General features: G+C 48.1%; 1 protein-coding gene across 4 annotated transcripts in view; it reads left to right on the top strand.

Annotated features, from left to right (window-relative positions):
• The first annotated feature begins 1,902 nt into the window (after nt 1-1,902).
• Nucleotides 1,903-20,151, top strand: part of LOC120918637 (interferon regulatory factor 4-like) — a 32,366-nt gene continuing 14,117 nt past the window's right edge. The window contains exons 1-6 of one of the 4 annotated variants that reach the window (XM_040330326.1): nt 1,903-1,948; nt 13,545-13,765; nt 15,857-16,043; nt 18,408-18,481; nt 18,559-18,649; nt 18,852-18,953. In XM_040330326.1, coding sequence (XP_040186260.1) covers nt 13,589-13,765; nt 15,857-16,043; nt 18,408-18,481; nt 18,559-18,649; nt 18,852-18,953 — 631 coding nt within the window. In that variant the 5' untranslated portion in view covers nt 1,903-1,948; nt 13,545-13,588. The other 3 variants (XM_040330325.1, XM_040330328.1, XM_040330324.1) reach the window with 3 other exon arrangements.

The following is a 20,151-nucleotide window of genomic DNA, read 5'->3' as shown; positions in this document are numbered from 1 at the left end:
TGATGTTTCCCATCAGCTGTCAGTTGCTGTCATCGCCATTGCGGGTAAGGGAACCCCTGCAGTGTAGCCTTTCGGCTTCTCGCAGGGAACCCTACTGCGCATGCCAGGCCCGGCGGCCAGGGGAGGAGGAGGAGGAGGAGGAGGGAGCCCTGCAGTGATGTCATGGCCGCGGCCGGACTCCCGGAAGTGGGGAAGGATACCTGTCTTTGACAGGTATCCTGTCCCCCTCCACCCCCCTGAAAGGTGCCAATTGTGGCACCGGAGGAGGGGGAGTAATGCGATGAGTGGAAGTTCCACTTTAGAGTGGAACTCCGCTTTAAAAAGACCCAACGTACCTGTACGTCGTTTTGCGCTGGAGAGCCAACCTGCCGACGTATATGTATGTGAGGCGGCCGGGAAGTGGTTAAAAATTTAAGGACGGTTGGGAGGTATGCTCTGATTGGACAGTGAAGGAGTGGCAGAAGGCTGATGATGTAATTTCTTTGCTCTTGTCAGCATGTTCTTTGTCAGTCCATGTGAATGCATACCTCCCAACTGTCCCCGATTTCGAGGGACTGTCCCTGATTTGCTGCAATGTCCCCCTGTCCCTCATTTCCTCCGCATTTGTCCCTCATTTTGGTCTGATCTATAGAGTTCTATATAAAATGCACTTTTTATCTATCAAAAAGTGTTTTCCAGTGCTAAACTCTTCGGGCCATATCCACGAAGATGTTACGACGGCGTATCTATTGATACGCCGCGTAACTTCTAGGTTGCTCCGGCATATCTTTGTTTTGTATCCACAAAACAAGATACGCCTGAAGCTGGGCCAGATCCGACTGGCGTACGTCTTAGTACGCCGTCGGATCTAAGGTGCATATTTATGCTGGCCGCTAGGTGGCGCTTCCGTCGATTTTCGTGTCGAGTATGCAAATTAGCTAGATACGCCAAACCACAAACGTACATCCGGCCGGCGCATTTTTTTTACGTTGTTTCCGTAAGGCATTTTCCGGCGTAAAGTTACCCCTGCTATATGAGGCGTACTCAATGTTAAGTATGGACGTCGTTCCCGCGTCGAATTTTTTAAATGTTACCGTTAAAAAAAAACATAATTTACGTTGGGTCAAAACGTATTAACATAAAATGCGCCCTTACGCCGACACAGTTACACTACGCCGCCATAACTTATGGCGCAAATTCTATCAGGATATGGAAAATACGATGAAAGTTACGGCAGGGTAGTGTATCTGAGATACGCTACGCCGGACGGAAAAATGCGCGGAGGTACGTGGATCTGGCCCTTCATCTGATTTCTAAATTTCTGCATTTGTAAATTCCAAAAGCCAATATAAAGGAATAGTAGTGTTAAAAAAAAAAAGCACTTGTGGGTGTTAACCAATCTTGTTTTTTTTTTTATTTGTACAATTCTCCTTTAAGGGGGCGTGACAAGGGGTGTGTCCTATGCCTGCATACTTTTGCTGATAGGTGTCCCTCATTCCCATCTCAAAAAGTTGGGAGGTGTGAGAATGGCCCCAATTACTGCCTCGCCCCCTCTCTCCTTGTGTAATTGCTGCTGTATTGAATGCAAGAGGCAAGAGGCGAGTCCATTTCAGGTCGTTTATTTTAAGTAAATAGGGTACAAGTCAAATAGCAGAGGAGCAAGAAAGTCATAAAAGTAAAATATATATATTTTTTTAAAAGGTTATAAAAGTTAAATATTTACCTACCTATATATATATATATATATATATATATATATATATATATATATATATATATATATATATATATATTTTTTTTTTTTTTTTTTTTTTATTATTACTATCTTTTTTTTTTTTTTTTTTAAGTATACTGTTGGTCGTAATTTTATTTAGCGCAACACGCAACTTTATTTCCCTGACTGTCTTTTTTTTTTTTCTGTGCAGAGAACTTGCTATGCGAAGATGGAAACTGAAAGCAAATTGCAGACGTAAGTATCAGTTTCACTCTTCGTCATAAGCGGGGGGGGGGGGGAGAAGACAGAAACTGATCGAGAACGTGAAAAAGGTAAGCAGAAAATAACTACAGGACCACAGGACATAATCTAATGGGAGTCAGTGAGGGGGGGCTGAGCACAAGGCGTTCGGGTTAAGGTGGAGTATAATAAGGGGGCCATGAATGGAGAGAAGCTGTGAGGATCAGAGGAAGAAGAGGAGGAGGAGGAGGAGGTCCAGTGCAAACTTCATTCCTGTTCAGACATGTGGAGACGAATTATTACCGACAGGTAAGTCATGGGAGAATATTCCCAACCCTGATCAGAACCTGTGTAATCAATATGTGTTTCAGGTTTAAAGGGCTGAGGTGGCAACCCTACGACTACACCCCCCCCACATAAACCACACAGCATGGGGGAAGCAGACTCACCCACGTGCCCTACGTGAAAAGTTGAAGTTGGTGAGGTTATACACGTGGTATGGGAGTGCCTGCACTATATCACCAAAAGTATTGGGACACCTGCCTTTACACGCACATTAAGGGCCAGATCCACAAACGAATTACGCCGGCGTATCTATTGATACGCCGCGTAATTTCGAAGTTCCCCCGTCGTATCTTTGTTTTGTATCCACAAAACAAGATACGACGGAATGAGGGATCGATCCGACTGGCGTACGTCTTAGTACGCCGTCGGATCGTAGGTGCATATTTACGCTGGCCGCTAGGTGGCGCTTCCGTCGATTTCCGCATCGAGTATGCAAATTAGCTAGATACGGCGATCCAAGAACGTACGTCCGGCCGGCGCATCTTTTTACGTCGTTTCCGTAAGGCTTTTTTCGGCGTATAGTTACCCCTGCTATATGAGGCGTATACTATATTAAAGCGGGGGTTCACCCTTAGAGGGCACTTTTCCCCCTTAGATTCCTGCTCGTTATTACTAGGGGAATCGGCTATTTATTTTAAAATATGTGCAGTACTTACCCGTTTACGAGACGCATCCTCTCCGTCGCTTCCGGGTATGGGCTTCGGGAATGGGCGTTCCTTCTTGATTGACAGTCATCCGAGAGGCTTCCGACGGTCGCATCCATCGCGTCACGATTTTCCGAAAGAAGCCGAACGTCGGTGCGCAGGCGCAGTATAGAGCCACACCGACGTTCGGCTTCTTTCGGCTACGAGTGACGCGATGGATGCGACCGTCGGAAGCCTCTCGGAAGACTGTCAATCAAGAAGGAACGCCCGCTCCCGAAGACCCATACCCGGAAGCGACGGAAGAAGATGCAGCTCGAAAACGGGTAAGTAATGCTCATATTTTAATATAAATAGCCGATTCCCCTAGACCGAACGAGCAGGAAGCTAAGGGGAGAATTTTTTTTTTTTTTAAATGGGTGAACTCCCGCTTTAAGTATGGATGCTGTTCCCGCGTCGAGTTTTGAAAATTTGACGTCGTTTGCGTAAGTCATTCGCGAATAGGGCTTTGCGTAAATTACGTTCACGTCGAAAGCATTGACTATTTGCGACGTGATTAGGACCATGCACACTGGCATACGTTCACGGACGGCGCATGCGCCGTTCGTTAGAGACGTCATTTACGTGAGGTCATGTTTTATTTCCATAAAACACGCCCACCTCTTCTCAATTTGAATTCGGTGCGCTTACGATGACAGATTTACGCTACGCCGCCGTAACTTAGGGCGCTGGTTCTTTGTGAATCCAGCCCCAGCCTCACTAAGTTACGGCAGCGTAGCGTATCTCAGATATGCTACGCCCGCACAAACTTACGGCGGGCTTTCTGAATCTAGCCCAACCTTTTTAGGCATGCCAGTCTTAGTCCGTAGGGTTCAATATTGAGTTGGCCCACCCTTCGCAGCTATAACAGCTTCAACTCTTCTGGGAAGGCTGTCCACAAGGTTTAGGAGTGTGTCTATGGTAGTACACAGGTTCTGTGGCTGATTAAAGAGGAAGTAAACCCTCTGAAAGTATTCCTAAAAAAAAACCCTGCAAGAGAAAGGCATAATGAGCTAGTATGCATAGCATATGCACCCACTTCCGGCCACACAGTCTCGGGCAGACTGCGGGCATGACGTCACCTCCCCCCCCCAATGTGTTCTGGGAACACTCGGCTCCCAGTACACAGCGGGAGCCAATCAGCAGGCGTTGCGCGACTCGCGCATGCGCCATAGGGCAGTGTTTTCCAACTCCAGTCCTCAAGGCACACCAACAGGTCATGTTTTCAGGCTTTCCATTATTTTGCACAGGTGATTTGATCAGTTTTACTGCCTTAGTAATTACCACAGCCGTTTCATCTGAGGGAAATCCTGAAAACATGACCTGTTGGTGTGCCTTGAGGACTGGAGTTGGGAAACACTGCCGTAGGGAACCGAGCAGTGAAGCCCGAGCGCTTCACTTCCTGGTTCCCTCACCGAGAAAGCCAGGGGGGGCAGCAGAGTGACGAGCGATCGCTCATCCTCTGCTGCGGACGGCGCTGGACTCCAGGACAGGTAAGTGTCCTAATATTAAAAGTCAGCCGCTGCAGTATTTGTATCTGCTGGCTTTTAATATTTTTTTTTTCAGCGGACGTCCGCTTTAACTTCTGTCCTTAACTTATTGGAGTCGCCGGCTATTTTTCTATTTTATCTTCTGTCCTAAAATAATATAGTTTGTAGTGACATTGTATTCATATTTTAAAAGTAATCTAAACTTATAAAAAAATAAAGTACATTTAAAGCAGGGATAGGTAACCTTGGCACTCCAGTTGCGATGAAACTACAAATCCCATCATGCTACTGGCTCTGGGAGTCATGCTGTTGCATAGCAGAGTGTTCAGGTAGATTTGCGCCCTCTTACAGAGGCGCAGCGTACCGTTTTTACGCTACGCCTCCGTAAATCATGTGCGCTACCCTTCATTCACGAAGCAGAAGCTCCGTAATTTGCGGGCGCGCTCCGTAAAAATGGCCGGCGTAAGCGCGCGTAATTTAAATGATCCCGTAGGGGGCGTGGATCATTTAAATTAGGCGCGTTCCCACGCCGAACGTAGTGCGCATGCCCTGTCGGGAAACTTTCCCGACGTGCATTGCGGTAAATGACGTCGCAAGGACGTCATTTGCTTCAACATGAACGTAAATGGCGTCCAGCGCCATTCACGATTCACTTACGCAAATGACGTAATTTTTAAAAATCGCGACGCGGGAACGACGGGTATACTTAGCATTGGCTTCCCCTGCTAATAGCAGGAGCAGCCGTACGCAGAAACCGACGAACGCAAACGAAGTAATATGCGTACGCAGGGCGCGCGTATGGTTGTGAATCGGCGTGAGTATGCAATTTGCATACTCTACGCTGACCACTACGGGAACGCCACCTAGCGGCCATCGTAAGAATGCAGCCTACGATACGACGTCATAAGAGCCTTATGTCAGTCATATCTTAGGCTGCAGTCGGCGTATCGAGCTTTCTGAATACAGGAAAGTCGATACGCCGGCGCAACTAAGCAATTGCGCTGCGTAACTATGGATACGCAGACGCAATTGCTTACTGAATCCACCCCAGAGTCTTTTTACAGCTACATTCAGCAAACTAGAACATTTATTACCGGTAACTACCCAAATTACGATTGTATTGCACAGTTTATGGCTTGGTGCTTGTACACGTAGGCCCGGATTCACAAAGGATTTACGACGGCGTATCTCCAGATACGCCGTCGTAACTCTGAGTGCGGGCCGTCGCAATTCGGCGCCTGATTCATAGAATCAGATACGCCTCACAGTTGCCTAGATACGAGCGGCGTAAATCTCCTACGCCGTTGTATCTTAGGGTGCATATTTACGCTGGCCGCTAGGTGGCGCTTCCGTATATTTCAGCGTTGAATATGCTAATTAGCTAGATACGCTGATTCACGAACGTACGTGCGCCCGGTGTATCAAGATACGTCGTTTACGTAAGACATACGCCGGCGTAAAGTTACCCCTCATAAAGCAAGGGTAAGTCATGTTAGGTATGGACGTCGGAAACGTACGAACAGCGTCGTATTTTACGTCGTTTGCGTAAGTCGTCCGTGAATGGGGCTGTGCGTAGGTTACGTTCACGTCGACTAAGCATTGAGCGGGCGTAATTTACTTTGAAAATTCGACGTGATACTGAGCATGCGCCGTTCGTAAAAAGAGTCATTTACGTGGGGTCACAACACATTTACATACAACACGCCCCCTAACAGACTAGTTTGAATTAGGCGGGCTTACGCCGTGTCAGATACACTACGCCGCCGTAACTTATAGGTAGATTCAGTAAGAGTTAGGCCGGCTTATCAGTAGATAAGCCGACCTAACAGAATCTACGCCGCCATATGTTTAAGTGTATTCTCAAACAGAGATACGCTTAAACATATCTAAGATAGGACGGCTTGCACCGTCCTATCTTAGGTTGCAATATTTCGGATGGACGCTAGGTGGCGCTTCCATTGCGGTCGGCGTAGAATATGTAAATTAGTAGATACGCCGATTCACGAACGTACGCCCGGCCTCCGCAGTACATTTACGCCGTTTCCGTAAGCCATTATCAGGCCTAAAGTTATTCCATCTATTAGATGGAATAGCAATGTTAAAGTATGGCCGCCGTTCCCGCTTCGAGATTCGAAATTTTTACGTTGTTTGCGTAAGTCGTCCGCGAATAGCGATTTACGTAGTTTACGTCCACGTCAAAATCAATAGGCCCGTGCGGCGTACTTAGCCGCAATGCACACTGGGAAATGTAGGCGCCCGGCGCATGCGCAGTAGAAAAAAAACCTCAAAAACGTAAGGTCAAGCCTTATTAACATAAAACACGCCCCCCTTACACACATTTGAATTCGGCGCCCTTACGCCCGCACGCTTTAGGCTACGCCGCCGTAACATAGCAGGCAAGTACATTGTGAATCATGAACTTGCCTAGCTAACTTCCGGCGGCGTAGCCTAAACATGCTAAGCTACGCCGCCGCAAGTTTAGGCCAATGTTACTGAATCTAGCTATTAGAGCGCAAGTTGTTTCTGAATACAGGACATGGCGCGCTAAGTTACGGCGGCGTAGTGTATCTGAGATACGATACGCCCGCCTAAAGATAGGCGTTTGTATGTGAATCTGGGCCGTAGAGTTCAACTAGACAGAAGCAAACCTAGATTTGTAAATCTGCAAATGTGATGAATGGAAAAAAAAAAAATCTGCATTTTCCATGACATATGTGACTTGCAACTCATCAATATGGTGTCAGTGACACTTAGGTTGAAAGAAACTTGCATAGATTTTTTTTCTACCCATTGTTCATGGAAACGAATGTTAAAATTCAGGACAGTATCAAATTTGGAAAAAATATACCGTATACACTCGAGTATAAGCCGAGGCACCTAATTTTACCACAAAAAATGGGAAAACGTATTGATTCGAGTATAAGCCGAGGGTGTCCATCTGCATGCCTTACTGTCCCTCACTGTGTCCATGTCCATGCCTCACTGTGCCCATGTCCATCCCTCACTGTGCCCATGTCCATGCCTCACTGTGTCCATGCCTCACTGTGCCCATGTCCATGCCTCACTGTGCCCATGTCCATGCCTCACTGTGCCCATGTCTATGCCTCACTGTGCCCATGTCCATGCCTCACTGTGTCCATGCCTCACTGTGCCCATGTCCATGCCTCACTGTGCCCATGTCCATGCCTCACTGTGCCCATGTCTATGCCTCACTGTGCCCATGTCCATGCTTCACTGTGCCCATGTCCATGCCTCACTGTGTCTATGACTAGACTTGTGTTTAACATTGGAGTCTATGGAAGTGGTGCCAAACTTTGAAAAATTGGTGCTCCCCGGCCATAGGTCCCCCAGACAACAAACTTTGCATACTTTTAGAGGAGAACTGGGGCTACATGTGTGCTGAGTCCCCAAAGTTACCAGAGAAATGACCGTTTAACATGGGAGTCTATGGAAGGGGTGCCCGACTTTGAAAAATTGTTGCTCCCCGGCCATAGATCCCCCGAACAACAAACTTGTAGAGGAAGAGTGGGGCAAGTTTGGGGTCGGCCGGTACCGGGTCCCCAAAGTCTGGAAAATCAGGCGCAAAAAGGTGACTCGAGTATAAGCCGAGGGGGGCATTTTCAGCATGAAAAAATGTGCTGAAAAACTCGGCTTATATTCGATATATATACACACACACATATATATTATTATTATTATTTTGATTATTTTTTTGATTTTTTTATTGAATTTTTTACGTCGTTTGCGTAAGTCGTTCGCGAATACGGATGGACGTAATTTACGTTCACGTCGAAACCAATGACGTCCTTGCGACGTCATTTAGAGCAATGCACACTGGGATATTTTACGGCAACACATACGTTACACCGCCGTAACTAAGGGCGCAAGTTCTTTCTGAATAAAGAACTCGCGCCCAAAGTTAGAGCGGCGTAACGTATCGGAGATACGTTACACGGGCCAGGCAGATACGCTCAGGTATCTGAATCCGGCCCAGTATATTTTGCTAGAAAATTACTTAGAACCCCCAAACATTATATATATATATATTTTTAGCAGAGACCATAGAGAATTAAAATGGCGGCCATTCCAATATTTTATGTCACACTTATCCACTTTTAAAGGGGCAGTTCACTCATTAACCACTTAAGCCCCAGACCATTTTGTTGCCAAAGGACCAGGCCCCTTTTTGCGATTCGGCACTGCGTCGCTTTAACTGACAATTGCGCGGTCGTGAGACGTGGCTCCCGAAAAAAAATGTAAGTTCTTTTTTTCCCACAAATAGAGCTTTCTTTTGGTGGATAAATTGCTGAACACTTCCTTGAGAAGGGTAAATAGTGTGTTTTGTGTGAAATGTGCCTGCCCTGTATGAGAGGGTTTGTGGGATGAATGAAAACAAGTGTCCCCCCCCCAGTGCTGCTTAATGGAAGTCTCTCGTTCCATTAAAAATTGATAAGGTACAAACTGCTATACAAGGCACTTAGTCATTTAAAGCTCGCTTCCAGACAAAATTCTTTTTTTTTCTTTTTATTGTGAGCAAAGTGATGTAAAGAGTTATAGCCCCTGTCAGGTTTTTAATGCTGTCTGGGTCTCTGGTGGGAAGATTTTTTTTCCTGCCACTTCCTGCCCCGGTTATTAATATTGCAGGCAGGAATGTGTGTGGAAACAGCAACCAAAGTCTAACCCCCCACCTACCACGATGTAAAAAGATCTTCCGATGTCAGCCTGCAGCCAGCCACAAGGGCCACAGGTTCCCCCTGTCCCCCTCTTTCAGAGGAAGTGCACAGAGCATGAGGTGAGGTTATAGACAGCCTGTGCCATGCACAGTGGCGGCTGGTGCTCAAAATTTTTGGGGGGCGCAAACGAAAAAAAAAAAAAAGAAAAAAATTGCAGCCTCACTGTGCCCATCAAATGCAGCCACTGTGCCATCAATTGTCACCACTGTGCCATGCCATCAAACGCAGCCACTGCGGCATCAATTGTCACCACTGTGCCATGCCATCAAATGCAGTCACTGTGCCATACCATCAAACGCAGCCACTGTGCCATCAATTGTCACCACTGTGCCATGCCATCAAATGCAGTCACTGTGCCATGCCATCAAACGCAGCCACTGCGGCATCAATTGTCACCACTGTGCCATGCCATCAAACGCAGCCACTGTGCCATCAATTGTCACCACTGTGCCATGCCATCAAACGCAGTCACTATGCCATCAATTCGCACTACTGTGCCATGCCATCAAACGCAGCCACTGTGCCATGCCATCAAACGCAGTCACTGTGCCATGCCATCAAACGCAGCCACTGTGCCATCAATTGTCACCACTGTGCCATGCCATCAAACGCAGCCACTGTGCCCCTCAATTGTCGCCACTGTGCCAATTGTCACCACTGTGCCCTTTAATTGTCGCCACTGTGCCCATTGTTGCCACTGTGCATGTCACTGTGCCCATTGTCACCACTGTGCCCATTGATGCCACTGTGCCCTTTGTCGCTCCAGCGCCCTCTGTGCCCTGTGGCGCTCCAGCGCCCTCTATAGACGCACCGCCACTGGCCATGCACTATAGCTTCCCCCCTATAAGGTATACAGCACTGATTGCTTTTTCTTTTAACATGCACTAAAATGTCTAAAGTTACACCACTAATGCAATGAATACTACTGCAGCAATGGCCCCGACCACTGAAGGCCTAATGGTGACCTCCAGAGTTAGGGACAGCTGACATCCGTCTTTGTAGAGAGGGTTACAAGGCATGGTGGGTGTAATGCAAGATGGAGTGATGGGCGCCAGATGCTTTTTAAATGCAAAAGAGATTTATTGTCTCTTACCAGATCTGTGGGAGAGAGGGTTAGGGCCAAGACACCCTTCAGTAGATGCAATGATAAAGACTCCAAGACTTGCTATACAGGGCAAGGCCTCCAGCCTGGATAGGTAGGACCGCTGCCTCCTATGGCAGCAAATCTTGTAACAGTCGCAAACGGTAGTCGTACCCAACGATTGGCGACACAGAATAGTTCTTCTCTTACACTACAGTCTCCCACTGTAGGTTTTCACTCACCGAGCTCCTAGTCTCTCACTAGACTTCCAGATCCGATCACCACAAAATCTCCTGAGCTCTTCTACAGCTAACACGCTGTATACCCCTCAAGTGTCACCCCTGCTGTCCTGCTGGGTCCCTGGCTTGGCACTTGATGCTCTTCAAGCGTCACCCCCGCTGTCCTGCTGGGTCCCTGGCTTGGCACTTGATGCTCTTCAAGCGTCACCCCCGCTGTCCTGCTGGGTCCCTGGCTTGGCACTTGATGCTCTTCAAGCGTCACCCCCGCTGTCCTGCTGGGTCCCTGGCTTGGCACTTGATGCTCTTCAAGCGTCACCCCCGCTGTCCTGCTGGGTCCCTGGCTTGGCACTTGATGCTCTTCAAGCGTCACCCCTGCTGTCCTGCTGGGTCCCTGGCTTGGCACTTGATGCTCTTCATGCGTCACTCCTGCTGTCCTGCTGAGTCCCTGTCTTGGCACTTGATGCTCTTCAAGCGTCACCCCTGCTGTCCTGCTGGGTCCCTGGCTTGGCACTTGATGCTCTTCAAGCGTCACCCCCGCTGTCCTGCTGGGTCCCTGGCTTGGCACTTGATGCTCTTCAAGCGTCACCCCTGCTGTCCTGCTGGGTCCCTGGCTTGGCACTTGATGCTCTTCAAGCGTCACCCCTGCTGTCCTGCTGGGTCCCTGGCTTGGCACTTGATGCTCTTCATGCGTCACTCCTGCTGTCCTGCTGAGTCCCTGTCTTGGCACTTGATGCTCTTCAAGCGTCACCCCTGCTGTCCTGCTGGGTCCCTGGCTTGGCACTTGATGCTCTTCAAGCGTCACCCCTGCTGTCCTGCTGAGTCCCTGTCTTGGCACTTGATGCTCCTCAAGAGTCACCCCTGCTGTCCTGCTGGGTCCTTGGCTTGGCACTTGATGCTCTTCAAGCGTCACCCCTGCTGTCCTGCTGGGTCCCTGGCTTGGCACTTGATGCTCCTCAAGAGTCACCCCTGCTGTCCTGCTGGGTCCCTGGCTTGGCACTTGATGCTCCTCAAGCATCACCCCTGCTGGGTCCCTGGCTTGGCACTTGATGCTCCTCAAGTGTCACCCCTGCTGTCCTGCTGGGTCCCTGTCTTGGCACTTGATGCTCCTCAAGCGTCACCCCCGCTGTCCTGCTGGGTCCCTATCTTGGCACTTGATGCTCCTCAGGCGTCACCTCCGCTGTCCTGCTGGGTCCCTATCTTGGCACTTGATGCTCCTCAAGCGTCACCCCCACTGTCCTGCTGGGTCCCTATCTTGGTACTTGATGCTCTTCAAGTGTCACCCCTGCTGTCCTGCTGGGTCCCTGTCTTGGCACTTGATGCTCCTCAGGCGTCACCCCCGCTGTCCTGCTGGGTCCCTGTCTTGGCACTTGATGCTCCTCAAGGGTCACCCCTGCTGTCCTGCTGGGTCCCTGTCTTGGCAGTTGATGCTGCTCAAGCGCCATCCCTGCTGTCCTGCTGGGTCCCTGGCTTGGCACTTGCTAAAGCTTTCCCACTTCTTCACCGTCCTCTGCTGGTGAGAGACTGCTCTGGGACTCAGTTTCCCAGCAGACACTGTGTTCAGTGTTGCGCTAATCTTTCATCCTCGGACAAGAGGACGTCCATGATAGGCGGAACACTGCTGGGAAAGTGCGAGGATGAGAGGACCTCCGTGATAGGCGGTGGCGGAACACAGTGTCAAACGCCTATCATGGACCAGGAGGAAGCCGCGAGTTTTGAAAAATGGACGCCCGCGACCTGACAGGTACACTGACTATCACGGAAGGAACAGGACCGGCAGGAGCTCCAGAGTATAAAAGAGAAGAGAGGCGCCTCTATGTGTAGCAATGTGTTGCTAAATGTATGCACCCGTCACAGGTTTTTGTTGCACCTCCTTATGTGTGTGCACTTTTTCCCTGCACCGGGTGAAGTTTTTGGGTTGTGTTTTGCACGCCACAGGCTTTTCAATAAAAAAAAAAAAAAAAATGTGTTGCTAAATGTTGTACCTTCAATACATGTAACCATATTGCTACACTTAGAGGCGCCTCTCTTCTCTTTTTATACTCAGTTGTGACATGACACTACTCTTATATCAAGTAACATTTTATCAAAAAATTTTGCTCGTCTTGCAAAATGCTCTCAAACCAAGTTACTCTCAAACCAAGGTTTTATTGTACTTTGGGACCATTCACATTTATACAGCGATCAGAGCTATAAAAATGCACTGATTAGTGTGTAAATGTGAATGGCAGGAAAGGGGTTAACACTGGGGGGCGAGGAAGGGGTTAAATGTGTATCCTAGGGAGTGATTCTAAGGGAGGGGACTCACAAGAGGGAGACCGATCGGTGTTCCTCTGTACTGGGAACACACCATCAGTCTCCTCTCCCCTAACAGGACATCTACGGTCCTGCTGTGTTCATGGGCAATCGCGGCCGCCGGGCACACGCATCGGGTGCCGAGTAACGTGGCGGTGTGCTCTCCCTAGAGGCTCGGGAAGAAAAAGACGTCATATGACGGCGGCCCGGAGGGACAAAAGGGTTCCTGCCGGCGTCATATCACGATGCGCGGTAGGGAAGTGGTGAAGCCAGAGGTTTGGCACTATAGCCAGGCAACTGGATTTTTCAGGTTCAGTTATTCAAGTCACCAACGGCAGCTTCCATGTTTCTTTCAGAATTTTTTTAAAATAAGAATTAATTTGTCCTTGTCCATCAAATTTTTTATGCTGAGGTAACACAATGGGCAAGAATGCCGGGCTATAGAAATACCGCTTTTACTTGCTAGTATAGGCTTGCATGTCATTATATAGCATCTAAAGGCTCGACAAACCCCGGGCGCCAGGACGCATTTGTGACTAGAATTAGGACGGGTTTGAACTTCTTTAGCTGGCTCCTAGATTCCAAGCAAATTGTCAAGCCGTCATAGACCTTACTGCATGAGAAAATCAAGGCTTCCAGAAGAAAAGTCAGCTGATTTAAGGCTGGTCGGTATAGGGTGAAGGACTGCTGGGGGGAAGGGCTATAGGATTCTAGATTACCTCCACAATCCTTCTTCTTTTTGTCTTTTCAGTGTCTTAAACGAGTAAAGCTGAAGAATTCAGACGCTTTGTCCAGATGTATCAGAAGCCTGCCCATCCTCTAAGACTAAAAGAGTGGCTGATACTTCAGATCGACAGCGGCAAGTACCCCGGACTTCACTGGGAGGATGGGCAGAAGACACGGTTCCGAATCCCATGGAAGCACGCTGCCAAACAGAACTATAGTGAGGAAGAAGATGCAGCTTTATTTAAGGTAGACCAACCCCCGGAACTTTAGAAATACCAGACTTACCTGGTCACCACAAATAGTAAAAGGTGAACCATGAGTCACATGATGTATGCCAATGACAGAATCAGAGATAGATCATGTGATCGGTGCTCCAGCACGGGGCCGCTGATAAGGGGGTAGCACCAGTCCTCCTGCACGGGACCCAGGCTCTATATCACCGTTCACCAAACTGAGGGCCTTTGCATGCCTTTATCCAGCTCTTGGGGCACCATTTCATCCACTGGCACCAACAATGGGGCCCTTTTCCTTCCTTTGACACCATCAAAAAGGCACAATTCCTCCCATTGACACCAACGATGGGGCATTACTCCTTCCACTAATGGGCCACTATTCCTCCCACTGACACCAACAATGGGGCACTATTGCTTTCACCAACACCAACACAATTCTTCCCACTGACACCAATGATGAGGCATAATTCTTCCCAACTGACACCAACAATGGGACACTATTCCTCCCACTGACACCAACAATGGGGCACTATTCCTTTTACCAACACCAACACAATTCTTCCCACTGACACCAATGATGAGGCATAATTCTTTCCATTGACACCAATGACTGAGCACTATTCCTCCCACTGACACAAACAATGGGCTACTATTACTTTCACCAACACAATTCCTCTCACTGACACCAACGATGAGGCATAATTCTTTCTATTGACACCAACAACGGGGGGCACTATTCTTCCAACTGACACCAACAATGGGGCACTATTTCTTTCACCAACACAATTCTTCCCACTGACACCAACAATGAGGCATAATTCTTTCCATTGACACCAACGACTGAGCACTATTCCTCCAACTGACACCAACAATGGGGCACTATTCCTTTCACCAACACAATTCTTCCCACTAACACCAACAATGAGGCATAATTCTTTCCATTGACACCAACGATAGGGCACTATTCCTCCCACTGACACCAACAATGGGGAACTATTCCTCCCACTGACACCAACAATGGGGAACTATTCCTCCCACTGACACCAACAATGGGGAACTATTCCTCCCACTGACACCAACAATGGGGAACTATTCCTCCCACTGACACCAACAATGGGGCACTATTCCTCCCTACTGACACCAACAATGGGGCACTATTCCTTTCATCAACACCAACACAATTCCTTCTGCTGATATCAACGGCATAAGCCTTCTCACTAACAAAGATAGGGCACAGTTTACTCCCACTGGATGCCAACATATATGTTGTGAATACATTTTTAGGATGCACTGTATGTCCTCAATCTCTTGGTACTCATGCAGCTAGAGCCACCTGTTACTCTACAGGGACGCATCTGGACAGGTATGCAGGTGTGGTTATGCAGTCCATTTGCACACTTGTCTGTGCTTGGTGCTGCACCCACATACCTGGAGGGGGCTGTCAGCTAGGCCGTACGGGGGCCCCATGATTTCTAAGAGCAGCCCTGCTCCAGAATTTCATCCTAAAAGGTTGAATACTAAAGCTATTAAAGGGACACTAAAAGTTCCTGTTTTAAAAAATTAAAATAAAATAACAAACATGTATACTTACCTCCACTGTGAAGCAGTGTCGGCAGCTGTCTCGGCTCCTCCACCCCAAGAACTAACCCCCTTCATGGGAGCTCTCTCCCATGGGGGTTAGTTCTTGCGGGCGTGCTACCGTGATACAGCCAGCTGCTATAGCCGCAGACTGTATCACTCAGCCCCTCCCCCCCTGCACGCCGCGTCATTGGATGTGATTGACAGCAGCACAAGCCAATGGCTGCGCTGCTATCAATCCATCCAATCTAGCCAATCAATGGCCAGACTGAGTGGAGAAGAGGACGTCGGGGACGAGCGCAGCTCAGGTAAGTAAAACAGGGGACTGGGAGGGGGCGTGAAAAAAAAAAACCCTTTACAACCCCTTTAATGATGCAACCGAGTGCTAAACATATTGCAGCCTTTTCAGCATATGAAATTATTTTTTAATACAAATCTCTCAAAACATAAAAAAAAAGTCCCCAGACAGACAGTGTTGATTTCACCACTGTTATACTTACAGGTCATGTCTCTATTGCTTCTACAGGCCTGGGCGGTGTATAAGGGAAAGTTTCGAGAAGGGTCTTCAAAGGCAGATCCTTCTGTATGGAAGACCAGACTCAGATGTGCACTAAACAAGAGCCCCGATTTCCAGGAGGTCCCGGAGAGCTGTCAGGATGCAGGGGAACCCTGCAAAATCTACAGGATCGTGGCCGAGCAGCAAGACAGTAGCAGTAAGTCATTTATGTGGACAAGAGGAAGGTCCTGTGATCTCATGTGGCCAACCTGGAGTCGTCGGGGGGAGCATAGAGTTAGGCTGCACTTCCAAAAATCCTTTCATTGAAGCTTCATATGACAAGTGGTTGACAGATGAAGCAGGGGACAAAGAGGTAGACGCGTCTACCTCTTTGTCCCCTGCTCCATCTGTCAACCACTTGTCATATGAAGCTTCAATAAAAGGATTTTTGGAAGTGCAGCCACCCAAAACTATTTCTTCATGTTACACAGCATGCGAGCTGGGCTAGCACCTGACTAGCATGTGTGTGGGGATTAAACAGAGACCCACTCACCTGGAGCAGCTTTTCTTGTTTCATAGAGTCGGGCTATAACTTGCACAAGCCTATCTCAGATAATGCCGAACTACGACTCAATAGCTGCATACACAATATTGTGATTCTGTTCATCCAGTTCTGCGATTCCCTGATCCCTGACACAGCAGATAACCATGAGAGTATCACCAGCTTTCTCAAGTACTGTTCATATTGTATTCCAGTCTTTATATTCTATACAGCGGGGAAGGGTTAGAACCACTGTCAGGATTTTAATATTGTTCATGACCTGGTTGGATAGATTCAGAGGCGGCTCTAGGCTTTGTGAGGCCTAAGGCAAAACTTGACATGGGGCCGCACTCACGCCCATGATGGGAAAAATAATTAAAGGACACGAGCCTCTTCACCACAACCCTGGCCGGTGGTTGTGGAGGTCTGTGGGCAGGAGGCTTATTGGAAACTGGAAGCCCCCTTTAACAAGGTGCCCCCCCAGATCCAGCTCTTTAATAACTAAGGGGCGTGCTGGGTCATTGATGTCACAAGGGGTGGTGTCACCGATATTCACTGGTTGTTAGGGACGCTGTCGGCCCCGCTCCTGAGTCAGGGCTCTTAACGCTGCCTGAGCACAGCAGCGTGGAGGTCCCCTGTCTCTCAAAACTGGGGTGATGCACTGGGTAAGTTAGGCGGCCGTAAGGCCCCTGTGAGTGCGAGGCCTTAGGCAACCGCCTAATTTAAGAGCCGCCTCTGGATAGATACCTCTCACTCATTATTTTGTCTGAAATACATCACCTGGACAGAAAGTGAGGGAATATCTCTGTGGTGGAGGGAGGGGCAATGAAAACCCTTCCCCCACTCTACAAAGGCTGTTCTTAGTGCTTTCTGCATTCCCAAAGGGGAGATCTCCCTCGTTCCCGTTTCGTCTGACACCCATTAGAAAGACAGGAAGTGATTATGGTTACAGGTAGGCTGGGCAAAGGGATTATCAGTGCGCTACACCTTCATTTTCCAAGCACAAGCTGGACCTAAAGTCTACAAGGAGGTCTATGCACAAGCTGGACCTGGAGCTCTAGTAAAGTCTACAAGGAGGTCTATGCACAAGCTGGACCTGGAGCTCTAGTAAAGTCTACAAGGAGGTCTATGCACAAGCTGGACCTGGAGCTCTAGTAAAGTCTACAAGGAGGTCTATGCACAAGCTGGACCTGGAGCTCTAGTAAAGTCTACAAGGAGGTCTATGCACAAGCTGGACCTGGAGCTCTATTAAAGTCTACAAGGAGGTCTATGCACAAGCTGGACCTGGAGCTCTAGTAAAGTCTACAAGGAGGTCTAGGCACAAGCTGGACCTAGAGCTCTAGTAAAGTCTACAAAGAGGTCTAGGCACAAGCTGGACCTGGAGCTCTAGTAAAGTCTACAAGGAGGTCTATGCACAAGCTGGACCTGGAGCTCTAGTAAAGTCTACAAGGAGGTCTATGCACAAGCTGGACCTGGAGCTCTAGTAAAGTCTACAAGGAGGTCTATGCACAAGCTGGACCTGGAGCTCTAGTAAAGTCTGCAAGGAGGTCTATGCACAAGCTGGACCTGGAGCTCTAGTAAAGTCTGCAAGGAGGTCTATGCACAAGCTGGACCTGGAGCTCTAGTAAAGTCTACGAGGTCTATGCACAAGCTGGACCTGGAGCTCTAGTAAAGTCTACAAGGAGGTCTATGCACAAGCTGGACCTCTAGTAAAGTCTACAAGGAGGTCTATGCACAAGCTGGACTTGGAGCTCTAGTAAAGTCTACAAGGAGGTCTATGCACAAGCTGGACCTGGAGCTCTAGTAAAGTCTACAAGGAGGTCTATGCACAAGCTGGACCTGGAGCTCTAGTAAAGTCTACAAGGAGGTCTATGACCAGTCTACCACTGGTCTTGACAGTGGTGCCTAGATCACAAGACTGGCTGAACAAAATTTCAAATGATTTGGCCCTAAAATTCAGCTTACATATGTTTTTACATTTTCTCTATTATTAAACCTATCATAGTAGAGTGGTGTTGTGATGGCTCCTTTGTATTGCAGATGATCCATACAAAGAAAGGTCTATGAGCCCCAGTAATGAATGCCCTCCAAGCTCTCCAGAAGACAAACTTCAGGTGATAATTCCACTACAATTACATTAATAATATTCTGTACAATTTGGCATTTCCTTTAAAGAATATTTGTCTTATAGATTGTGGAAGTGAGGAGAGAAGGATTTTCAGACAGAGATACTCCACCCAAACTACTGAAGTTGGAAAGCCACCAAATCTCAACAGATACAGGTTTGTAGGGATTTGTATTTATTTTTATTTTTTGATGCTTGTCTAAAGATTTGACCAATATCACACTGAAACAATAGGAACTCCATAATATGTCCTTGCTTGTATGTGAAAGTCTCTTGTTCTCTTTACCAATCAAGACGCTTCTTCTGGAACTTCTCATTTGTACTTTCATTAATTCTGTTACTTTTGTTCCCCTGAGAAGGGGCATCAGGTGTAGCCATTGTGAAAGACCCCCATAGTGACCATAAAGTGGCAGAAATATCAGAGCAAGAAGCATTTGTGCAACTGTCAACCTCGTCTTCAGGTGAGTACACCACCTTTGTTGTCATTGGCTGTTGGCATGCTTGTGGGCCTGACATATCTGAATATTCACAGCTGTTGTAAAGCAGCATCTTTATCTATGTTTGAACAGGTACAGCAAATTGGTCATTGCATTTCTGATTGGCTGGCTGAATGTGTCAAGAGTTTTGTTTGATGGAAAACCCTCATAGGAGCCATTTGACAACTTCTTGGATAGTTAAAGTGGTAGTAAAGTAAATTGTTTAAATTTAACCTACAGGTAGGCCTACACTTGCTTCGGCTTCAACAAGGCTCCGGAAAGGCTTTATTAAAGCTCTGTGAACACATATCAAAGCCCGTTATTAAATACAATGGTTAGCTTACAGTCCTGTTTACACCTTGCTTTTGCTCTGCTTTGGCGTTGCTTCAAAACAATACCCCATGTAGCTTCAGTAGTGCTTCAAAGCATCTTCAAAGCCTCCATAGAAGTCTATGGCAAAGCTGAAGCCCCACTGAAGCCTGATCAAAGCCCCACTGAAGCCTGATCAAAACCCCACTGAAGCCTGATCAAAGCCCCACTGAAGACTGATCAAAGCCCCACTGAAGCCTAATAAAAACCCCACTGAAGCCTAATAAAAACCCCACTGAAGCCTGATCAAAGCCCCACTGAAGCCTGATCAAAGCCCCACTGAAGCCTGATCAAAGCCCCACTGAAGCCTGATCAAAGCCCCACTGAAGCCTGATCAAAGCCCCACTGAAGCCTGATCGAAGCCCCACTGAAGCCTGATCGAAGCCCCACTGAAGCCTGATCGAAGCCCCACTGAAGCCTGATCGAAGCCCCACTGAAGCTCCACCGAAGCCCCACTGAAGCTCCATCGAAGCCCCACCAAAGCTCCATTAAAGCTCCACCAAAGCGGCACTGAAGCCCCACCAAAGCCTCATCGAAGCACCAAGCAAAAGCAAGGTGTAAACAGGACTGTAAACTAACCATTTTATTTAATGACAGGAGCTTTGACCGGCGGGTAGAGAGCTTTACCAAAGCGTGTCCAAAGCCTTGTTTTGAAGCAAATGTAAACTAGCCCTAAGGCTTATTCACATGGGGTGCTGCTGGTGGCGTCACTGCCACATGTGCTGTGAGGGGATGGCAAACCCGTGCTGTACCTTCAGAGGTCCGGTGAAGGTGGAAGCCATAACAGCGCTGCGCTGGAAGGCTCTGTGTGCAG

Source organism: Rana temporaria, chromosome 12, assembly GCF_905171775.1.
Source record: "Rana temporaria chromosome 12, aRanTem1.1, whole genome shotgun sequence".
NCBI classification, from domain to species: domain Eukaryota; kingdom Metazoa; phylum Chordata; class Amphibia; order Anura; family Ranidae; genus Rana; species Rana temporaria.
The sequence above is the reverse complement of the archived record's forward strand: the minus strand, read 5'-3'. Positions and strand labels throughout refer to the sequence as shown.